Raw genomic sequence first — 22,597 nt, 5'->3', positions numbered from 1 at the left:
ATTGCATAAATTTTGGAAAATTAAGAAAGGGATCTTTGATTCTGGCAGTTGTTAAAAACAGTTTCACTTGAGTTTCCAGAACAGCTGCCCCCACTGCCTAGACAACTTCGGTTTCCCAAAAGTTGATTAAATGTGCATGTGCAAGGACATTTCTCAAATACCTGTTAAAAAGTCGCATGATCCTTGGCCATTGGCCAAATGTACTCAAGTGTATCCAACCCCACCCAATGATGCTGGCTCCTAACTGTATAAAAGGCTTCACAACTTGTTGCTCTGCACATCAATCTGAACATCTGCAAAGATGCTGAGAATCCTCTGCTTCACCACCTTGGCAGCACTTGGTAAGTCCTGACTGAACAGGATTAATTTATTTTAACTGCTTGTCTATCAAACCTGATTGAATTGTTTATTTGTCTTAACCTGGTTTGGCTAACTTGTGTTTCCTCTATGATGACAGTGCTGGGTCAGTCTCCCATCCCCTTAAATCAAACTGGACAAGGGCAGACCAGAGTGATTGGTGGATCAGTAAGCATTCCCAATGCTTGGCCCTGGCAGGTAAATACCATGATTTATGAAATGTAGGCCTTGCAGATGCTTAAAAACACTCTTCCAAGTAATGTATCTCTCATGTTCATTTGCACAGGTCTCCCTGCGAATTCAGAGTGGAACATGCTACAACCACTACTGTGGAGGAGTGCTGGTGAAAAAGAACTGGGTGCTGACTGCTGCTCAGTGTGTCGATGGGTAAGCAAGCATTTGCAACCACTCATAATCAACAGTCTTAAGTTTCACAAACTGAACAGTTGTTCTCTTTTTTGTTCTCCAATTTAGCACTGGGGTGTCTGTCGTTGTTCTTGGTGATCACGATCTGGCTGTACCTGAGAGCGGCAAGGAGCAGTACATTGGAATCAGTGCCATCTACATCCACCCTAGCTGGAGGCGTGATCTGGCAGCTGGGTATGTTTGTTTCTTGATTATTTGAGCTGTGTTGATTAGATCAAAATGAGAAGTCATTTACTGCTTAGTGTGCCTGATGTTCCTCTTCTTACCTCAGGAACGACATTGCCCTGATCCGCCTCACCTCTGATGCCATCCTAAATGCTTACGTGCAGCTGGCTACTCTGCCTCCTCTTAACCAGGTCCTCGCAGGCAACACAGCCTGCTATGTCACCGGCTGGGGCGTCACACAGAGTGAGCGACAACTCAGTCTCTTAATAACACTGAAAATCATGATATCTCTACTTCCCTTCATGATAGCAAGCCTTGGTTCATTGAAGCCCTGGTCTTCTGTTTTTGTTGCCACTTGAAGGCTCAGGTTATGAGTTTAAACCGGTCTCCTCCCTTTCTGTCTCTCTCAGATGGAGGTTTTCTCTCTGCTCAGCTGAGACAGGCTTCACTGCCTTCAGTCGACTACGCCACCTGCAGCAGCAGCACCTGGTGGGGCGCTGTTGTCAAAACCTCCATGATCTGCGCTGGCGGTGCAGGAACTGCTGCTGGTTGCAGTGTAAGAGCTGCGTCTTTTTCTCGATACAGTTACCTATTGTATTTCTGTGAAAGAAGCGCTAATCTCATGATGTCTCACTGTAGGGTGATGGTGGTGGTCCCCTGAACTGTGTGGTTGGTGGCAGGTATGTAGTCCATGGACTCACCAGCTTTGTGTACTCTGGTGGTTGTAACACCATCAGGAAACCCACCGTCTTCACTCGCGTGTCTGCCTACCTCTCCTGGATGCAGGGTGTAAGTATATAATACATTTTTGATGATGTTTATTGTAAAATATTTATTTTACATTAGTTGTACAATTTCTGCAACAATGGCAAACAGTCAATACTTCTGATTAAATCACGTTATGTTTTCATTTTTCTATCAGATCACAGGGTAAATGGAACATAACCAAAGAATGGTACATTCTCCTGAGAAGGAGACGAAGAAGTTCTACAAACAGTTTTGAAATTTTGAATTGACCGATCTTTACCTATTCAATTCTAATCAGTGTGTTACCCACAACTTAAATCAATAAAGTTTGAAGTCCAAAGAACGTGTCTTATTATGTCATTCTTTGAGGTGTATTGCTGTGTTGAACAGAACATGAACAGAACTCTAAATGCAAGAGGTTCTGATTATGCACGTTGACTCTGATACCTGGGTTCATCCTGCATTTTTCATACAATAAGTGGTACAAGTAGCTTAGAACCCCCGAGCCACCAGGGGGCCCTGTACTGCTGAAATCAATATACCACAAGTCTACAGATTTTATCATTTATGTATGATTTTCTTTTGTATACTTGCAGAAAAAAGGGAGACGTTTGGGGTGGGACATCACCTAAGGTCTCCAAACATTCAGAAACCACCTCTTTTAAATTAAACTAAATGTTTGGTGGAAATAACAGCGCTCATAAATTATTAGATTCATCTCATAGAGACAATCAATTCTGGATAAAAACTTCAAGACTGGCTTGCTTCTCAGGTGTCTGCCTCAACTGACGTGTGTCTTCCCAGACTTTCTCGCTTCTCGCTATATGACATCCAGGTGTCGCCAGCTGGAACCTCCATTGTCACACCTGACCAAGGCATTATGAGAGGTTGATATATCCCAGAATGCATTGAAAAGGGGTCAGTCCTATCGCTGAGCTGATCAGTGACTTTTTGGCTACCTCTGCCCACAAGAGAAATATTGATCAGGAAATATTGAAGGTTATTGAAAGAAAACAATCCTAGGAATTTTCCTGAACTCCTGAATAATACATTCACACTCTCCATTACATGGTGGATGATAGCCAGATGTTAAGCTGATATAGACCTCTACGTTTTCAAAAAACACTGACCAGGTTTAAGTAAACTAAGGACCTCTATCAGATAGATCATCAGCTGGAATGCCAAAATAATAAAAAAATCTGATTGAATAAAGTCTCTGCCTCTGAAAAGCAGCAGGGAGTGCTGGAAAAGGGATGAATCGTACACCACGTGAAAATCTATCAACCACAGTAAGGATGGTGGTAGACCATTGAGATTCAAAGAGATCGGTGATGAAGTCTATGACTATGCGGGATCAGGGTCGAGGGGCAGAGGTGAAGGAATGAGTTTACCAGCAATGTCTTGGGAGTTTTACACTGGGAATATGTAGAACAGGTGGATACAAATGAATGAACGTTCTTATTCATGCTCTCCCAACAATAACGGTTGGCCAATAACTGCTGAGTGGGTTTTTTCACAGGGATGACTTGAGGTGAAAGAGGAATGTGCCCCTGTAATGAGTCCATTGCAGAACTGGCTTAGGACATACAGCTTTTCAGAGGGACACTGATTGGGTCCTGGCTATTTTTTAATGCCCTTTTGACCTCATCATCAATCTCTTAATACATAGATGCTATTTTCACATGAGGAGGAAGAATGGGTTCATTCTCTGACTGATCTGTCTCTAATATGTCATCAAGATGCATTCTAGAAAGCGCATTGGCTGTAGTATTTCTAGATCCAGCACAATAAGTAATACCAAACTGGAATTTTGAAAAGAAGAGAGACCATCTAGCTTGGCACAAATATTTCAGATGCTTATGGTCCCTCAATTGTGTGGCGGCACGGTGGCGTGGTGGGTAGCGCTGTCGCCTCACAGCAAGGAGGGCCTGGGTTCGATTCCCCCAGCCGGGTGACCGGGGTCCTCTCTGTGTGGAGTTTGCATGTTCTCCCCGTGTCTGCGTGGGTTTCCTCCGGGTTCTCCGGTTTCCTCCCACAGTCCAAAAGACATGCAGTTAGGTCAATTGTGTAAAATGATCAAATTGTAAGTCGCTCTGGATAAGAGCGTCAGCCAAATGCCGTTAATGTAATGTAATAAGAACGCCTACGTTCCTCTATTGTGAGCTTAACTGCCAGCAACTCATGGTCTCCTATCCCATAATCCGATTACAATCTCGGAAGCATCTACTTTTACTATAAATGGTTCAGGGACATCAGTAGGAGCAGAAGTACATGTTTCTTTTAATTTTAGAAAAGCTTCATCAGCCTGCTGAATCCAGGTCAATTTTCTTGGATTACCCTTGAGTAATGTGTTCAGGGGGACAGGCAAACTTCTAAAATTTAGGATAAATCATTGATAAAAATTTCCAAACCCAAGGAATCTTTGTAGCTCTTTCACAAATGTAGGAGTAGGACAATTCACTACTGTTTCTGCCTTTTGGTCATCCATCACCACCCCATTGGAGCTAAAGACATAACCCAGAAAAGCTACTGATTGCAAATGGAACTCACACTTCTCATCTTTTACAAACGGATTGTTTTCTAGAAGCATTTCTAGGACAGAATGAACATGTTTTACATGAGTCTTGAAGTCATCAAAATGTGCTATAGCAAATTCCCCTATCATGTCCCTTAGAACATCATTAATAAAAGTTTGGAAAATGGAAGGGGCGATAGAAAGGCCAAAAGGCGTTACAAAGTACTCATAGTGCCCCCTAGTGGTCACAAAAGCGATTTTCCACTTATTGCCTATAATTCTAATCAGTTTGTCCAAAACAGTTGTCCTTACTTTTATTACTGCAGATGGTCTGAGTCATGACAATCACATGCACATTAGTTATGTATAAGTCTTTTTTGTAAAAAGACTAACTACGTTTGGGCAGCCCACACGGACTGTGGGGGTCTCTTCAGTCTTTTCTCCAGCTTATTGTTTTCTGACTCTTCATCATTTGACAGACTTTTGCTTCCTTGCACTCACACAAGGATAGTTCAAAAAAATGAGAGAAGTGTGAGGAGGGCAGAGAAGATGAGGCAGTGATGTAATATTTCGAGGAGCTTCCTTAGCATCTTCTACAGTATTTAGGGTCTGTAACATCTAAGGGTCTATGGTGTGGAGAAATGACACTTTGATTTCTTTATGATCTCTTTGATTTGCTGTTTGAACTGGATGAAGATGGCTGTAAAGCTATAGTTGCAACCTAGGTTTGTTCAACCGCTTAGGAGTGGACTTATTCATTGTAGAACACAGGTTTCCAACCCTGGTCCTGGAGTGCCAAAATGTTAAGCCCATGAAACTTAGACTAGGTCAGTCTGATGAATTTCTCTCAAATATTAAGTACACCTCCCCATGATTGGATGACATAAAAAAAAATAATAATAAAAAATTTAAATCTTGTCCATGGGGTGTCTTTGTCCTACTACCTGGTACATTCACAACATCACTGAAAACAACATTTATAAAGTTTTCATGTGAATGCAGACCACACTTTGAACAAAGGAAAATGCTGAAAGATCAGCTTCTGAGGGTTGTCAGAAGGCTGACACCCCTGTTTCTTGGAGATCTACTACAGGCCTGGAGAAGGGGAAGTCTGAGAAGGAGCAGTGAGTGAAGAGCATTTATAAAATGTTGGAAGTGATAAGGAGGAAATTCAGGCATGGTCTTTCTCCTAACTTCAGTTATTCCATAACTCCATTCAAATCAGCGAATGAGGGGGTGAGTCGTCAAGCTATGCAGGTTACAGACTGTTTATTAGTGATGGGTAGATGAGGCGTCATGAAGCGTTTCAACCCATAGGGAAACTGTATTGATACTGTGTCGATACTGTGTCACTGAATATTGACACCTACTGGACCTTAAAAATCCCTACAGGCAACCTAGTTGACGGACTGATTTGATGACCTAGTCTATACAAAATATGATTTAAGTCATTGTATTTTATTGTGTATTTCATATATTCAGTTACATTTAAAAAATCTGATATTCTTAGATACAGTCAATAAATAATGTGAACATGTAACAATGTGGAATGAGGATGCTTGTGGACTTTTTTTCACAAATTTTTATTAAAATAAAAAAAAAGTTTTTCCAACGTTTTGAATTTTAGTCTGTTACACTTTTTTGAAACAACTTCTCCAGCTGTAGAAAACACTCGCTCACACGGGACAGATGAGGCTGGAGTGCAAAGTTATTGTAAGGACAGCTGGAAGAGATTCGGATAAATAGTCTTTTGCTTCTGCCAGTATATCATAGGATCCTGAGACCTGGCAATATTGCCCTCTGCCAGGTATTTCTGCACCTCCTGGATGCATCAGCAGTGGCACTTTTGGTTTGTCTGCTTATTTCAACACCAAGATGGTGCCAAAGGTTATCTAAAAACAACAAATTGGCATTCAAGTACATGATGTCCAAACAACAACAAACATAATGCTGAATAACATGCCTGATGTGGATGCAGACAGCTGCTGTGAAGACGGTCCAGGCTGGGGCTCATTTGTGCGTCCGATTACAGATGCACATTCGGACCGCAGTCTATTGATGGCCTCGTTGCCCTTGGAGGAACTGTGGAACCCGAGTGATTTAAATCTGGGGTCTAGAAGTTTTGCTAGGGTCAACACACTTAATGACTCCAGATTGGAAGCAGTGTCTGTGACTCGACGCTTCAGGTGTTCATGTAGGTGTATGGCTGCCTGTGTGCAGGTTTGAAGCATTACGCTCTAGTGCAAGATAGAGCACTCTCATCATCGGGATGATTTTTAGAGAGGCCAGAGAACCCACACTGGTTCCCTCTCATCATGCAGCCTTGACAGCATTGCAATCCAGCGTGTTGGCACCTCATTTAGAAGTTTCAGGGTTGGTCGACCCATCTGTTGCTGCACTTGAGCAAGCTTCTCCTTGGCTGTAGTGCTTGATCTGAAGTATGTGACAATGTGCCTAGCTTTGTGCCTGATGGATGTAAGTGTGGGGATCTGATCACATGATTTTCTAACTAATAAATTGAGAGTATGTGCAATTCAAATCGAGTGCTGAATTTGGAGCTGTCTAGTGGATGCGATCATGTTTGGTGCTGCGTCAGTCACCAGACACTTTACTTTATTGGCTATGGCCCAGTCCTCCATTATGGCTCTTTTGACTTGGGCCAAATTGTCAGCAGTGTGACTTTGTGGAAAGTATTGTACTCCCAACACAGATGTACACAACTGCAAATTCTCATTAATGTAGTGACCGGTAAGAGCCAAGCAAGCCTACATGTTCACAGACGTCCACATGTCAGCCGTTATACTCACTGCCACAGCTTGCTGTACTTCCATTTTCACTCGTTCACATTCCTCCTCGTACTTTTTGGCCACCATTTGTTTGACGGTCTAAAAATGAGTCAAAACAAAAATAAATAAATAAATACATTTAAATTAAAGATTACATAAATTGGATTTATCAACTACTACTTTAGATCATTTCCCATTTCACAAACCTTTTTGGTTGGCAAAACATATGAGGGCTCAAGGACTTGAACCAGTTCCTTGAACCCTTCACTCTACACAATTCAAGATTCAAGAGTTTTATTGTCATGTGCACAGCAGAACAGACAGTTGCACTGTACAATGAAATTCTTACTTTGCTGTTCCTCCATTCACCATATATACTCTTAAGAGAATAAAAAAAAGAAAATATAAGAATAACTCTAAAAAACAGTAGTAAAAGGTAAAAGTAAAAAGTAAAAATTATGTGCAAAGTTGAAATAAAATTAAAGCTACACAGCTGCGTATGTGCACATAAGTGTAGCAGCTGTTCATAAATTGCATCAAGTGACAGATGAAAACAGATGTAAACAGTAAACAGTAAGCAATATTACACAGTAATAGATGTAAACAGTGTTGTTCTAACAGCAGCAGCACAGTGCAGGTAAGGTGCAGTTGTTGAGTGTAAGGTTAAATCAGTTCAGATTGGGAGGGGGGGAAGAGGTAGTTAGTGAGGTGTTCACCAGCCTGATGGCCTGTGAATAGAAACTGTTGGTCAGTCTAGTTGTCCTGGACTTTACACTCCTGTAACATCTGCCTGAATGTTGAGGGGCTGGCAATCCATCAAGATAAAATTCAGCAGAGCCTCATCCAGCATCTGCTTCCTGGACACTTGATGGTTAAAAATGAAGTAAAGAATACATTTATAAAATTTAATTAAAAAAAAAAAAAACTGAGTAATTTGTATAATGGTGGTATACCGGAGTTTATCCTTCATTCTCATGTTTGGCCCTATAATGCCTCAGCATTGAGGAGGTGGATTTGTTTAAATATGACTGTTCTGTCAAACAAATGCGACATTTAACCTGCAGAACATAATATGAATAGTAAACTGAGTCAATTTGAGATGAATTTGGATCTGAAAGGAACCAGATGAGACAACGCAATTAAAACAAACACCTGATTTTCCGATGCAAGATCAAAATGGTCCCACACAGCAGAAAACTTTCTTTTTCTTTGAGGCTGTTCCATAGTTTTGGATGAAAAAGACGACGTACTGCTAAAGTTCAGTGATTTTTTTGGCAGATGCATCGCGACAGATGTGCTTCCTTATAAACACAGTTTGGCGTGTTAGTGTGATTTCGAAACAGTTCCTGTATCGGTCATGTGACTTGCTGAAAGCGAGACGTGCACCAACACGGGGTTTTGCTCTAGGAGCTCGGCACATGTGCCGACGCATCAGTGTTGCTGAACCCATCACTACTGTTTATTGGTACTTGCAATGATGCAAGGTACCCCTTAACACGTTACCACTATAAATGACTGTAGACATACTTACCTGTTTTAACATGCACTGCTCATACTCACCTTCAGGTCCTAAAAGAGCACTGATTGTGACTCCTGGGCTTTTACTTACCTGGGCGAGTCCACCCTCTGTAGTAGAGGAGGGGAGTGAGAACCTGTAAATACGAAGAGAAATGTGAATGGTGTGAACATTGTAAATAATGGTGATTGATTACTGTTTTACTGGCCTTGTATTTTGACTGCCACGTATAATATTGTGCCATATTCATTTCAACGTGTAAATAGGAAATGTATGGTTTATTTTCCTACCTGTGGGGGGAATGGAATAGCTCGGGGGAGGAGCTACCTGTATATACGGCTCTGTAACCACAGTTTGGGGTTCTTCCCTTATGGCAGCAGTGCAGGGCTACACCTGTTTTGTAAGGGTTATTTGTGTGACTAGACTTATGTGGCTTTGCAGTCACAGTCTAATTACCTCTGTTGATTGAGGTTGTGTTGTAAGCGCTTGTAAATACACCGTTGGGGCAAAATAAAAGGTGACGGGTTAAAAAGAACTTCTCTACTCCTGCCCTTTTTTTTAAGCGTCTAGCTGCTTGCCCTACACTACCCATAAGGTGTACCATTTTTATTCTTTTGGGGTAATTGTGGCCACGCTTTATCACAAATGGTGGCAGTGGACTTTTTTTTTTTTTAACCCACCGGGCACGTAAATGGCAGTAAAGCTGAGAGTTCCCGGGACCACTACAAGGAGACAATGGCTCCCAAGAAACCCCCAGTCACACAAGCCCAACCGGACACCTGTGAGGAGGAAGAAGGTGAACGGTCCTCAGCACAAGGAGCCGACCGAAGTGCTGTGGAAATCGCTAACCTTCGGCAAACACTCCAGAGCTTCATCGACCAGCAGCAGCGCAAAGATGAGCTGTGGAAGGAAGCAACGAGGCAGGAGGTGGCGCTTGCTACAGCACAGTACTGCTATATTTTAATAGATTAAACCTGGGTAGTAGTATTATTGGTATAATCATTAGTAGGTAGTCTGACCACAGGAAAACGGGTTCCCCCTTGTGAGCCTTGGTTCCTCCCAAGGTTTCTTCCTCAGCTCTGAGGGAGGTTCTCCTTGCCACTGGCGCCCCTGGCTTGCTCACCTGGGGGGTTTACATCCACGTTAAAACTGTTTTTTAGAAGCTGCTTTGTGACAACATCTGTTTTAAAAAGCGCTATACAAATAAATTTGATTTGATTTGTTTAATATATCATCTGTCACTCAAGGGCTCTGTAGTGGCATAATTTTATATTGGTTTTTATCCCAATGTGTCAAATCTAGTTAAAAGTACTGATTGTGCACTGAAATGTTTATTAATCCAAACTTTTGTATACTTTCTCACTCAGAATGCAGAAAATCTTCAATGGCCCAAAGAGCACTCAGAGAATAGAAGACTGTGGGAAAAGTCTGTAGGACTCTGTCACATTGATGCTGGTGGTGAAGATTAAACAAGGCAATGTAACCTGAAGAACAACTTCTGTCCACTAACCAGGAAAAAAATAAAGTGAAAATAAAACAAGTACACCCTGGGGCATGAGTTGGTGCTCAATGCTTTTGTTCCCTTTGGAAAACTTTAGTAGGCTTGTTTGTTTTTTCAGAAAGGTTAACAATACAATGATGTGATAATCTGTTCTTACTTTCAGTCCTATAGCTTTCGATCATTTGTACTTTATAGATGGGTATACTGTGTCTTCTTAGGGACCCCCACACATCATTTCCACATCCAGTGTTGTATTCCAAGTGACAAGCTTTGTTGATTTTCTGAGTGAAAATAAAGGGGAATTAAATGCTTAAGTCATTTAGAGCGGGTTGATGTAAAACACTCTGATTTGGAGAAAGTAGCACAGTCACAATTGTTTACAGTTTACCTAGGAGTGAGTGAATGTATATGTCTGTCCTGTGATGGACTGGCAGTCTGTCCAGAGAGTAACCTGCCTTCCACCCAATGACTGCTGGGATAGGCTCCAGAAAGATAAGTGGTCTCAGAAAATGTGTATCTGGAGTCCAAATGAAATGCAAGTTATTCTCTTTAGAACTAAAGCAGTGTGGCTAACATTACTAACAGACTCTGGAATTCAACAATCACCTGAATCCCCCAAATCAGTTCTGCAAAAATACATCACCAAAACTTTTGCATATGTTAAATAAAGGCTTCCCGTGCTCCATTAAGGTTATGCAGGCTTATCAAAGTGGTTTAGGACTCAGTACGTCTTACTTTGAGCTACACAAATGAACAAAACTATCGGCAAACGCTGAGACAGCAGGGTATTTACTGACAAACCACCTCAGGAGGAGAAGTGCTAAAATGGGTGTTTATAACAAATATTGGCAGAAATACAGAGGAATTAGAAACTTTGTAAATGCCAGCCCTAATTTAGTCTATTTGGGTGTCTACTGTGTTCATGTTTTTTTAGTAGTTGTGTTGTAGCTTCAGTTCTAAAATAAAGAAACAAAATCTGGAATGCAAACATGGCTTAGATGATTGACTACATCTGGGTGAAGTGGAACATCTTGTAAATTAGAATTTTCACCATTCTGTTAAACCAATGATTCTAATGGATAGTAGACACTTTTTGATAGAGCCATAGTAATACTAGAAAATAAATATCCCAAGAGTAGACGTGACGTTTTGCACACCAAGAACATGAGAGTTTTTATAAAAAGCAAAATGTAATGTAGCTGCAGAAAGTCATCATTTTCCTGCATGAAATCAAGACCACTGCTATACAGTACTCTGAAAAGAGAAATGCTTTGCCTTTTTATTTAAAACCTGCACACAGACGATTGCTGGGAATCCATCCTGATAACAATCAGAACAACACCTAAACCATAACAAGGTTCTTGTTAACAGGAAACAAACCTATTTAACTTCATTTACTGTCAGTGAGGACATGTAGTAGCACTGATGGTGAAAGTGAAAGCTTTTGGTAGGAATGTTGCAATTATTTAATAATTCATTAGCATAAAAATGTTAGTTACAGGGCGGCACGGTGGCGTGGTGTGTAGCGCTGTCGCCTCACAGCGAGGAGGGCCTGGGTTCGATTCCCCGGCCGGGTGACCGGGGTCCTCTCTGTGTGGAGTTTGCATGTTCTCCCCGTGTCTGCGTGGGTTTCCTCCGGGTTCTCCGGTTTCCTCCCACAGTCCAAAGACATGCAGTCAGGCCAATTGGACATGCTAAATTGCCCCTGGGTGTGAGTGACTGTCTGTGTCTGTCTGTCTGTCTGTCTGTCTGCCCTGCGATGGACTGGCGACCTGTCCAGGGTGTATCCTGCCTTCCGCCCGAAGACTGCTGGGATAGGCTCCAGCATCCCCCCGCGACCCTGACGGAGAAGCGGCTTAGAAAATGGATGGATGGGTGGATGGGTGGATGTTAGTTACAAAGCTGCCCAAATTGTTTTTATTCTTATTGGATGCTCAGTTAATCCTGTCTTGCACAATATTTCAAGGCAACAAACTCATTTTCCTCACTTTACAATGACATGATACACAGGTAATGATGATGAAAGGGTTAATAAAAGTCTGCTAGACTATTTTAAGTGAATTAAACAATTTTGTTTTGTGTACCTGGAATTAGCCAATTCATGCTTTTTTAAAATTCAGAATCATTTTATTTCTTTGTTAATTTTGGAAATCTAACTCATAAATTATTTAATGTGTATTTAATTTTAGAGGCCAGAGGCTGACTGCTCCACCGGTTATGTCATGCAACAGTCAACATCTAATATATTTCACTGGTAGCATTAGTTAGTTTAGAAAATGATTCGATTGGGTTCGATTCCCCGGCCGGGCGACCGGGGTCCTCTCTGTGTGGAGTTTGCATGTTCTCCCTGTGTCTGTGTGGGTTTCCTCCGGGTTCTCCGGGTTCCTCCCACAGTCCAAAGACATGCAGTCAGACCAATTGGACAAGCTAAATTGCCCCTGGGTGTGAGTGACTGTCTGTGTCTGTCTGTCTGCCATGCGATGGCGACCTGTCCAGGGTGTATCCTGCCTTCTGCCCAATGACTGCTGGGATAGGTTCCAGCACTAACTGGACTCCACATGTATTATAAAAAAATCTTTATCAGACCCATTATATGCAAGAAAAACTGAAGGAATGTTTTTACTTTAAAAAACTACTTATAGAAACAACATTTTGGGCCCAAGAGCACAAATGTGCAAACAGTTCTGTTGTTTAAGAAAACCTCATGAATGTCACATGGACGTCTTCTTAGGGCCTTTCTTGAAAAAACACATTTGAGAAAAAAAATGTAGAAAGAAATATTAGTGAATGAGGCCCATTGTTCTTTCTTATCATGTTCCCAGCAAATGCTGTAATGTCTGAAACCTGCTTGAGCAGACTGTGGTATGTTCCTTCACATCAGTAAGTTTCAGTTTCAGTTTGGGCCTAAACAAGCTCTAGTTTTAGTATCTGGAGGTCTTTCAGGAGCCAGAACCTGCTGAATGAATGGTCCTTGAAGGTTGAATTTCAGAGCTGGAGATGCAAAAACACTAAACAGTTATCCAGAACAATTCTAGAGCCACTGCATCAGACCATAGACCCCTCCACAGTCAACCCAGTGCATCATTGGGTCAGCAATCCCACAAATATTCTACATTTAAGGAAAGGTGTAAAGTATCTTCATCGACCCTACATACTCCAGGAAACATCCTTTCAGATTACTGCAAGATTTTGGGAAGACAGTCATCAGGCTTCAATGGAAACCAAACATCCAGTGGTTTCACATATAGTTCATTTTAAAAGAATCAAACTGAGTTCTGTTCAGGTGAACCTGGATGGGCACCAACTGCAAATGACCTCAGTTCAGTTTGTGTTCACAGTGTAAATCAACTATAAAAAGGATTCTTTCTATAAATAGGTTTTCTTTCTGGATCTTTGAGGCCACTTTTTGTTTAGACCACAGCTCCATTAGAACTCGGACCCCTTTCACACCACTCCTGGTGTGCGCAACGCTCGCAAAGTGGGCAACATTCTCGGATAAATCTGACCTTCCACGTAGCGAAAGGAACCACCAGACCTGCCTTCTGATCTCCTATTGGCCGCGCTGAAACGATTGGCCAAAGTGCATCATACACAATTGGAAAAATAGCCCTGCGGGTCTGCCGTGGTGGGTTCCATTTTCGGCTGTGCTCCTCAAAGAACTCTACCTGGCGAAACTCCACATCAGTGATGAAACACAGCAAAAGAGGGATCTAATTTCATTTGGCATGTTAACATATGCAAAAATAAATAAACAATGCCTTCATCCACTTCAGATGCTAAAACGGCCAATAAGAGGTCTTCAGAAGGTAGCCAAAGACATTAATTTTATGCAACTTATTGTTCAACATAACGTAACATTGTTTTCCTGAGACAACAGAATAATTTTCTTGAAATCTTGAGAAAACAAGGCTTTGTTTTACTGTGATAACAACATACTTCAATTGCAGTGGCAAACTCAAACAAATTTTCCTACTGTTGTTTTCATTATCATTGATGTATTTCAAAAATGGCACTAACAGTTTTTGGCAAAGTTTGACGTAAAATGTTTAACAACAACCTCAATGTGTACGTGTCTACTTATGTTATTGTTGTATGAGTGTACAGTCTGGTTTTAGCTCTGGTACACAGTTGTACACTTAATGCATATTGTCAATATGCTTAAGCCATAAGCCATTGGGTTAGACCAATTAGTGACCATTCGACTGACTGAATAGAAAATGACTGATTTTTTTACATTACTATGATCAAATAAAATGTTTTACCCTGTATCTCTATTACCAGAAGAACCAGTACATTTTCTTTCTATGTGCAAAATGTTGTGACTTCATGTTGAGCTGCTAGCGAGCAAAGATTGGTGAAATGGGAGAAGTGAGAATCCCCCCCTGTGAACACGACTACCTCTATATAAAGATGGTTACAACAAACATAAGAAATCTGTGGCCCTTCATGGCTTCTGTAAATTGTTTTGTTGTTCACAACCACTGAGATGGGACCAGGTTTCCCAAAATTTCTTATAGTGGTCCATCACATAACTGTGCTGGTCCTCCAGGCAAAACACATGTTAAACTAATGTTGAGCTGTGCTACTATCATTGTGTATTATAATTGGAAAAATCTTTGATTCCAGCAGTTGTTAAAACCAGTTTCACTTGAGTTTCCAGAACAGCTGCCCCCGCTGCCTAGACAACTATGGTTTCCCAAAAGTTGATTAAATGTGCATGTGCAAGGAAATTTCTCAAATACCTGTTAAAGTCGCATGACCAAATGTAGTCAAGTGTATCCAACCCCACTCAATGATGCTGGCTCCTAACTGTATAAAAGGCTTCACAACTTGTTGCTCTGCACATCAATCTGAACATCTGCAAAGATGCTGAGAATCCTCTGCTTCACCACCTTGGCAGCACTTGGTAAGTCCTGACTGAACAGGATTCATTTATTTTAACTGCTTGTCTATCAAACCTGATTGAATTGTTTATTTGTCTTAAGCTGGTTTGGCTAACTTGTGTTTCCTCCATGATGACAGTGCTGGGTCAGTCTCCCATCCCCTTAAATCAAGCTGGACAGGGACAAGGGCAGACCAGAGTGATTGGTGGATCAGTAAGCATTCCCAATGCTTGGCCCTGGCAGGTAAATACCATGATTTATGAAATGTAGGCCTTGCAGATGCTAAAAACACTCTTCCAAGTAATGTATCTCTCATGTTCATTTGCACAGGTCTCCCTGCGAATTCAGAGTGGAACATGCTACAACCACTACTGTGGAGGAGTGCTGGTGAAAAAGAACTGGGTGCTGACTGCTGCTCAGTGTGTCGACGGGTAAGCAAGCATTTGCAACCACTCATAATCAACAGTCTTAAGTTTCACAAACTGAACAGTTGTTCTCTTTTTTGTTCTCCAATTTAGCACTGGGGTGTCTGTCGTTGTTCTTGGTGATCACGATCTGGCTGTACCTGAGAGCGGCAAGGAGCAGTACATTGGAATCAGTGCCATCTACATCCACCCTAGCTGGAGGCGTGATCTGGCAGCTGGGTATGTTTGTTTCTTGATTATTTGAGCTGTGTTGATTAGATCAAAATGAGAAGTCACATTATAGGAAATTAGGTTTTATAGTATTGCATGGTTCTACTAAAGTCTTTCATGATTTTCCTCGGAAATGTAATGATTTTCCACTCTTTTTTGAAGATAAAAGAAAATCTTCTATACCAAAATCATGGTTTGTTTTCTACTGTTTTGAAAAACCATTGGAAATTTTATGTGAGGGTATTTAACAAGTTATGGGAGACCTGTGGAGGTTCATGTAGAATATGATTGATCATTTACTGCTTTGTGTGCCTGATGTTCCTCTTCTTACCTCAGAAACGACATTGCCCTGATCCGCCTCACCTCTGATGCCATCCTAAATGCTTATGTGCAGCTGGCTACTCTTCCTCCTCTTGACCAGGTCCTTGCAGGCAACACAGCCTGCTATGTCACCGGCTGGGGCGTCACACAGAGTGAGCGACAACTCAGTCTCTTAATAACACTGAAAATCATGATATCTCTACTTCCCTTCATGATAGCAAGCCTTGGTTCATTGAAGCCCTGGTCTTCTGTTTTTGTTGCCACTTGAAGGCTCAGGTTATGAGTTTAAACCAGTCTCCTCCCTTTCTGTCTCTCTCAGATGGAGGTCTTCTCTCTGCTCAGTTGAGACAGGCTTCTCTGCCTTCAGTCGACTACGCCACCTGCAGCAGCAGCACCTGGTGGGGCGCTATTGTCAAAACCTCCATGATCTGCGCTGGCGGTGCAGGAACTGCTGCTGGTTGCAGTGTAAGAGCTGCGTCTTTTTCTCGATACAGTTACCTATTGTATTTCTGTGAAAGAAGCGCTAATCTCATGATGTCTCACTGTAGGGTGATGGTGGTGGTCCCCTGAACTGTGTGGTTGGTGGCAGGTATGTAGTCCATGGACTCACCAGCTTTGTGTACTCTGGTGGTTGTAACACCATCAGGAAACCCACCGTCTTCACTCGCGTGTCTGCCTACCTCTCCTGGATGCAGGGTGTAAGTATATAATACATTTTTGACGATGTTTATTGTAAAATATTTATTTTACATTAGTTGTACAATTTCTGCAACAATGGCAAACAGTCAATACTTCTGATTAAATCACGTTATGTTTTCATTTTTCTATCAGATCACAGGGTAAATGGAACATAACCAAAGAAGGGTACATTCTCCTGAGAAGGAGACGAAGAAGTTCTACAAACAGTTTTGAAATTGAATTGACCGATCTTTACCTATTCAATTCTAATCAGTGTGTTACCCACAACTTAAATCAATAAAGTTTGTCCAAAGAACGTGTCTTGTTATCTCATTCTTTGAGGTGTATTGCTGTGTTGAACAGAACTCTAAATACAAGAGGTTCTGATGATGCACGTTGACTCTGATACCTGGGTTCATTCTGCATTTTTCTTACAATAAGTGGTACAAGCAGCTTAGAACCCCTGAGCCACCAGGGGGCTCTGCACTGTTAAAATCAATATAACACAAGTCTACAGATTTTATCATTTATGTATGATTCTCTTTTGTATTCCTGCATAAAAAAACATCACCTAAGGTCTCCAACATTCAGAAACCTCCTCTTTTTAATTAAACTAAATGTTGGGTTGAAATAAGAGTGTTCAGAAATGATTGGATTTGTCTCATAGAGACAATCAATTCTGGATAAAAACTTCAAGACTGGCTTGCTTCTCAGGTGTTTGCCTTGATTCTCTGAAGTGTCGCCTCCCAGACCTTCTCACTATATGTCATCCAGGTGTCGACAGCTGGAACCTCCATTGTCACACCTGACCAAGGCACTATAGGAGGTTGATGTATCCCAGGATGCATTGAAAAGGGGTCAGTCCTACAGCTGAGCTGATCAGTGAATTTTGGGCTCTCTGCCCACAAGAGAAATACTGACCAATCTGAAAGGTTATTGAAACAAAATAATTCTAGGAATTTTCCTAAACTCCTGATTAATAAATTCGCACTGTCCATTACATTGTGGATGATAACCAGATGTTAAGTTGGTATAGACCTCTACGTTTTCAAAAAACACTGACCAGACTTAAGTAAACTGAGGACCTCCATCAGATAGAACATCTGGAATGCTAAAATAATAAAAACCCTGATTGAATGAAGTCTCTGCCTCTGAAAAGAAGCAGGGAGTGCTGGAAAGATGATGAATCATTAACTATGTGAAAATCTATCAGCCACAGTAAGGATGGTGGTAGACCATTGAGATTCAGGGAGATCGGTGATGAAGTCTATGACTATGTGGTACCAGGGTCGACGGGCACAGGTGAAGGAATGAGTTTACCAGCAGGCAATGTCTTGGGAGTTTTATACTGGGAATATGTAGAACAGGTGGATACAAATGAATGAACGTCCTTATTCATGCTCTCCCAACAATAACTGCTGAGTACATATTTCCCTGGCATCCCAGTCTAGGTACCTCAGTCCACTGGGTGTCATAGCAGTAACACAGCACATTGCCATGGAGACAAACTTGAATGGGTCCCGGGCAGAGTCAACAATCAGCAGGTGTTTGGGGGAGTGGAGGATGGGATAAAAAAGCGTCTCACTGCAGTGTTCTTCTGGAGGAATTTGTTGTTCCGGCAGTGGCCTTGGCCAAGGCCAGTGCTTATACAGGGAGCCGAAAGCAGATTAACAGGATTATTTTGGCCTTCAGGCCAGTAGTTGCATTTTAACGACTACTCACCTAGTCCGTTTTGTCCATCAGATCTCATCTGATTGATCCACATCCCTTTGCAAAGCTGCCAGCTTCTCCATGATGTTTCCCAGTTGCAATTTGTGGTCACAGTCTGAGTGCTGACAGCTCTGCCCACCACATCAATCATGTCGGGCAACTTTAAGGGGACGTGGACAGCTGTCCACATTTTCCGAATCTCGTGATAAACCAGGGCAATGCCTAAACCAATCAGCAAAACACCTGTAATTATGGTTCTGAATAGATAGACGTCCTCAATATCCTCCACGGAAAGAGCCGCCAGGCACACGACTCGCCACATCTCCCACGTGTCCATCGTGTAGACAGCTGTAAATGTTCTGGCTGGAAAGGCTGGTTCCCCGGAACCCAGACTTCTCATTGAGAAGATGGTGTCAATTGCATTGAGAGACCATTTGATCAACTCCATTTTTCTTGGTTTGAAGAGCAGCGTGGAGAGAGTCTCTCAAGTAAAGACAGTAGACTAGACAAGACTGGAGAAGCAAAGCAGGAGAGATAAGGGAGAGGAGAGGGAGAAAGTGCGACTGCCTTTGTTGAGAGCCAGAGAGAATTATGACATCCTGAAAGATCACCTTTTGAGGGTTGTTAGAAGGCTGATACTGCTGTTTTTTGGAGATCAACTCTGGGCCTGGAGAAGGTAGAGGAGAAAGGGAAGCAGTGAAGTCCAAGATGGAGCAGTGAATGAAAAGTATTTATAGGATGTTGGAAGTGATGAGGAGGAAATTCAGGCATGGTCTTTCTCCTAACTTCAGTTATTACATAACACCATTCAAATCAGCGAATGAAGGGGTGAGTCATCAAGCTATGCATGAGGTTACAGACTGTTTATTGGTACTGCTATATTTTAATAGATTAAACCTGGATGTTCATGATGCAATACCTTATCTGTTTAATATATCATCTGTTTCTCTTCACCTAGTATCTAGTGTGTACCTGAGAGTATCTATTGTGCATCGAATAATATCATGTCCCCTCAAGGGCTCTGTAGTGGAATAATTTTATATTGGTTTTTATCCCAATGTGTCAAATCTAGTTAAAAGTACTGATTGTGCACTGAAATTTTTATTAATCCAAACTTTTGGATACTTTCTCACTCAGAGAATAGAAGACTGGACTATAAAAAAAGTCTGTAGGACTATAGTCTGTTACATTGATGCTGGCAGCAAAGATTTAACAAGACAATGTAACCTGAAGAACAACTTCTGTCCACTAACCAGGAAAAAAATAAAGTGAAAATAAAACAAGTACACCCTGGGGCATGAGTTGGTGCTCAATGCTTTGGTTCCTCTTGGAAAACTTTAGTAGGCTTGTTTGTTTCTTCATAAAACATAACAATATGATGATGTGATAGTCAGTTCTTTCAGTCATATAGCTTTAGATCATTTGTACTTAATAGATGGGTGGGTATACTATGACTTCTTAGGGGCCCCCACCCTAACGTGTTTGCATCCATCCACAATCTGTGAACACACATCATTTCCACATATAGTCTCATAGTCCAAGTGACACATTTTCTGAGTGAAAATAAAGGGGAATTAAATGCTTAAGTCATTTCAAGCTCTTTGATGCGACACACTCTGTTTTGGAGAAAGTAGCAGAGTCAGAATTGTTTACAGTGCTGGTGATGTCACCAGACATTTAAAGAGGTTGATGCCTTCAAAGCTCCCTCACTGAAAATTATTGCATAAAATTTATGATTACGAAAACATTGCTTTAGAATAATTTTGAGAAAATGTTTTTGTCTAAAATGTACTTTTTTTTCTTCAATTGGTTCATGGTGGAGGGTCCATGCAGGATGTTGTAATCAACAAAAATCTATATATAAATTCAAAACACACATAGGATTGCAGGTCAGTTTGGATAGTAAGTAAAATGGGATAGTTGGGAAGTTAGGATAAAGATATAATGACCCCTGATTCCACTTACCACCACTGTAAAGAAGTTGGTAAGTGTCTGTATTATGTAGTATTTCATATCACATTCTGAATGGCTTTGTTTTCATCTCAAAATTTGACCTGTGCAAAAGTTATGGCGCATTTTATATATATATATATATACACATATACATACATATACAGTGGCGCGGTGGTGCAGTGGGTAGCACTGTCACCTCACAGCATGGAGGGCCTGGGTTTGATTCCCTGGTCGGGCGACCACGGTCCTCTCTGTGTGGAGTTTGCATGTTCTCCCCGTGTCTGCGTCGGTTTCCTCCCACAGTCCAAAGACACGCAGTTAGGCCAATTGGACATGCTACATTGCCCCTTGGTGTCAGTATGTGTGTGATACTGTATGTCTGTCTGCCATATATATATTCCTGTATTGTAAACTTAGCAAATAAATAGAAATTGAGCAATAAACTTTGCAGATTACACCTTATTTACACAATATACATTCATATTTCTAATTTCTTCATACTTAGTGCTAGAATGTAAATTTAGTCAGTTCATGATCAGATATTTGTGAAAGCGAATTACAAAGGCACATTTCATTTCTCGGCAGACTCAGCATCACCTCTACATTGTGTTCAGGTCTTTAGTGTCTCTGCATGTATCAGCTCTTTTCACATAAGCTGCCTTTGCTCTGGGACTTTTTAACCTCCTCTTCCAGTCAAAAGGTTTAATGTTTGAGAAACCTTGTTGAGCAAATCTAGAAAGTTCTTTCACATGGGAACTATGAGCATGAATATGTGTTCATAACTCTTCAGAATGAAAGGGTTTAATAAAGAAGTGACATGTTTAAAGAATCTCACCTCACCTTTATACTTGTGCCTTAACCAACCTGTCAGGTTATAACAATGAGAAGAATTCTACTGATGGAGGAAAATAAGTGGAGGTTGTTACACAAGTGAACTGATTGTAGCTCTAAACTTAATAAGAGTCCTTAGTAATAGTGAGACATGAACAAGATGAGTCAGAGACCACCCTTCCTTTAGTTCATTCCCACTCTAAATGGCCATTTACAACAAATCACATTTATTTAAACAGAAAGTACCACGACATTTATTTAACAGAAAATAGCATATTTTATTCAGTTACCTTAGTAAAATGATACCTTATGTAGTGTTTCATAATTAAGCAGACTTGCTTTGTTTTTCAAAGAAACTAAAAGACAAAAAACACGAGTTAATGATGATAAAGTGGCCAGTCCGTTGGTCTTAAAACACAGTCATCTTCAAATTGTGCTTTTTTCCTCACAGTAATGGCTTCTATTGTATCTAACTGCAGACATTCTATTCAGAACTACAGATGCTCTGATTCTTGATTAAAAAAGTAAAAATTTAGTCAAAATATTAATGTTGCTCTTGGTGAATGAAGGCAAATGACCACTAGTTAACATGACACCTACAGTATCATGCTAATTGGTGGTTTTTAGCTTCCGTTCATTTGCCACATTGGAAGAACGATGGTTCTTCCATCCAACCCATCCAACTATCAAGCACTTCAACTGTTTTTACAACTTTTACAACAATATAAGCATACAGAATGAAACAATGCAAAGCAATAATCATGCATGATTATATCTCATGCTCAAGTTGTTTTTCTAATATATAGTGAGGTCTGATCGTCTATTTACACAGAACATTTTTTGCAGTCCAAAGTAAATTTTATACATAAAAAAGTAAAAAGGGTGCTAAGTACCCACTGTAACATTTAAAATGATAAAATTATATCTTGCTAGTAAAAGGTTGGACCCCCTTTTGCCTTCTGAACTGCTTTAATTCTTCGTGGCATGATTTCAACAAGGTGTTTTGAGATTTTGATCCATATTGACATGACAGCATAGTTGCTGCTGATTTGTCGGCTGCACATCTATGATGCGAATCTCCCGTTCCACCACATCCCAAAGGTGCTCTACTGGCACCCGGTGTGGTCTTCTGCTGCTGTAGCCCATCTTCTTCAAGGTTTGATGTGTTGTGTGTTCAGAGATGGTATTCTGCCTTCCTTAGTTGTATCAAGTGGTTATTTGAGTTACTGCTGCCTTTCTATCATCTGGTACCAGTCTGCCCATTCTCCTCTGACCTCTGACATCAACAAGGCATTTTCGTCCACACAACTGACCGCTCACTGGATATTTCCTCTTTTTCGGACCGTTCTCTGTAAACCCTAGAGATGGTTGTGTGTGAAAATCCCAGCAGATCAGCAGTTTCTGAAATACTCAGACCAGCCCGTCTGGCACCAACAACCACACCACGTTCAAAGTCCCTTAAATCCCCTTTCTTCCCCGTTCTGATGCTCGGTCTGCACTTCAGCAAGTTGTCTTGACCACCTCTACATGCCTAAACGCAGTGAGTTGTGGCCATGTGATTGGCTGATTAGCT

At 41.2% G+C, this 22,597-nt stretch overlaps 2 protein-coding genes and 1 long non-coding RNA gene across 3 annotated transcripts; 2 read left to right on the top strand and 1 right to left on the bottom strand.

The window, feature by feature from the left end:
- The first annotated feature begins 289 nt into the window (after positions 1 to 289).
- Positions 290 to 2,038, top strand: LOC108439157 (elastase-1-like). The gene is made up of 8 exons (XM_017717404.2): positions 290 to 341; positions 458 to 555; positions 644 to 744; positions 832 to 957; positions 1,055 to 1,191; positions 1,359 to 1,504; positions 1,588 to 1,737; positions 1,871 to 2,038. Exons 1-8 carry the CDS (start codon positions 302 to 304, stop codon positions 1,880 to 1,882), a joined length of 810 nt encoding a protein of 269 aa, XP_017572893.1. The 5' UTR covers positions 290 to 301; the 3' UTR covers positions 1,883 to 2,038.
- Positions 2,039 to 5,774: 3,736 nt separating this feature from the next.
- Positions 5,775 to 7,094, bottom strand: LOC119262291. Its single transcript, XR_005129525.1, has 2 exons — positions 7,018 to 7,094; positions 5,775 to 6,102 (listed from the first exon to the last, which is right to left on the bottom strand). It is a non-coding gene; the product is annotated as an uncharacterized LOC119262291 (long non-coding RNA).
- Positions 7,095 to 14,853: 7,759 nt separating this feature from the next.
- LOC108439155 (elastase-1-like) lies at positions 14,854 to 16,846 on the top strand. The gene is made up of 8 exons (XM_017717401.2): positions 14,854 to 14,919; positions 15,036 to 15,139; positions 15,227 to 15,327; positions 15,415 to 15,540; positions 15,868 to 16,004; positions 16,172 to 16,317; positions 16,401 to 16,550; positions 16,684 to 16,846. Exons 1-8 carry the CDS (start codon positions 14,880 to 14,882, stop codon positions 16,693 to 16,695), a joined length of 816 nt encoding a protein of 271 aa, XP_017572890.1. The 5' UTR covers positions 14,854 to 14,879; the 3' UTR covers positions 16,696 to 16,846.
- Positions 16,847 to 22,597: the final 5,751 nt, after the last annotated feature.

Source organism: Pygocentrus nattereri, chromosome 23 (assembly GCF_015220715.1).
Source record: "Pygocentrus nattereri isolate fPygNat1 chromosome 23, fPygNat1.pri, whole genome shotgun sequence".
Lineage (NCBI taxonomy): Eukaryota > Metazoa > Chordata > Actinopteri > Characiformes > Serrasalmidae > Pygocentrus > Pygocentrus nattereri.
The sequence above is the reverse complement of the archived record's forward strand: the minus strand, read 5'-3'. Positions and strand labels throughout refer to the sequence as shown.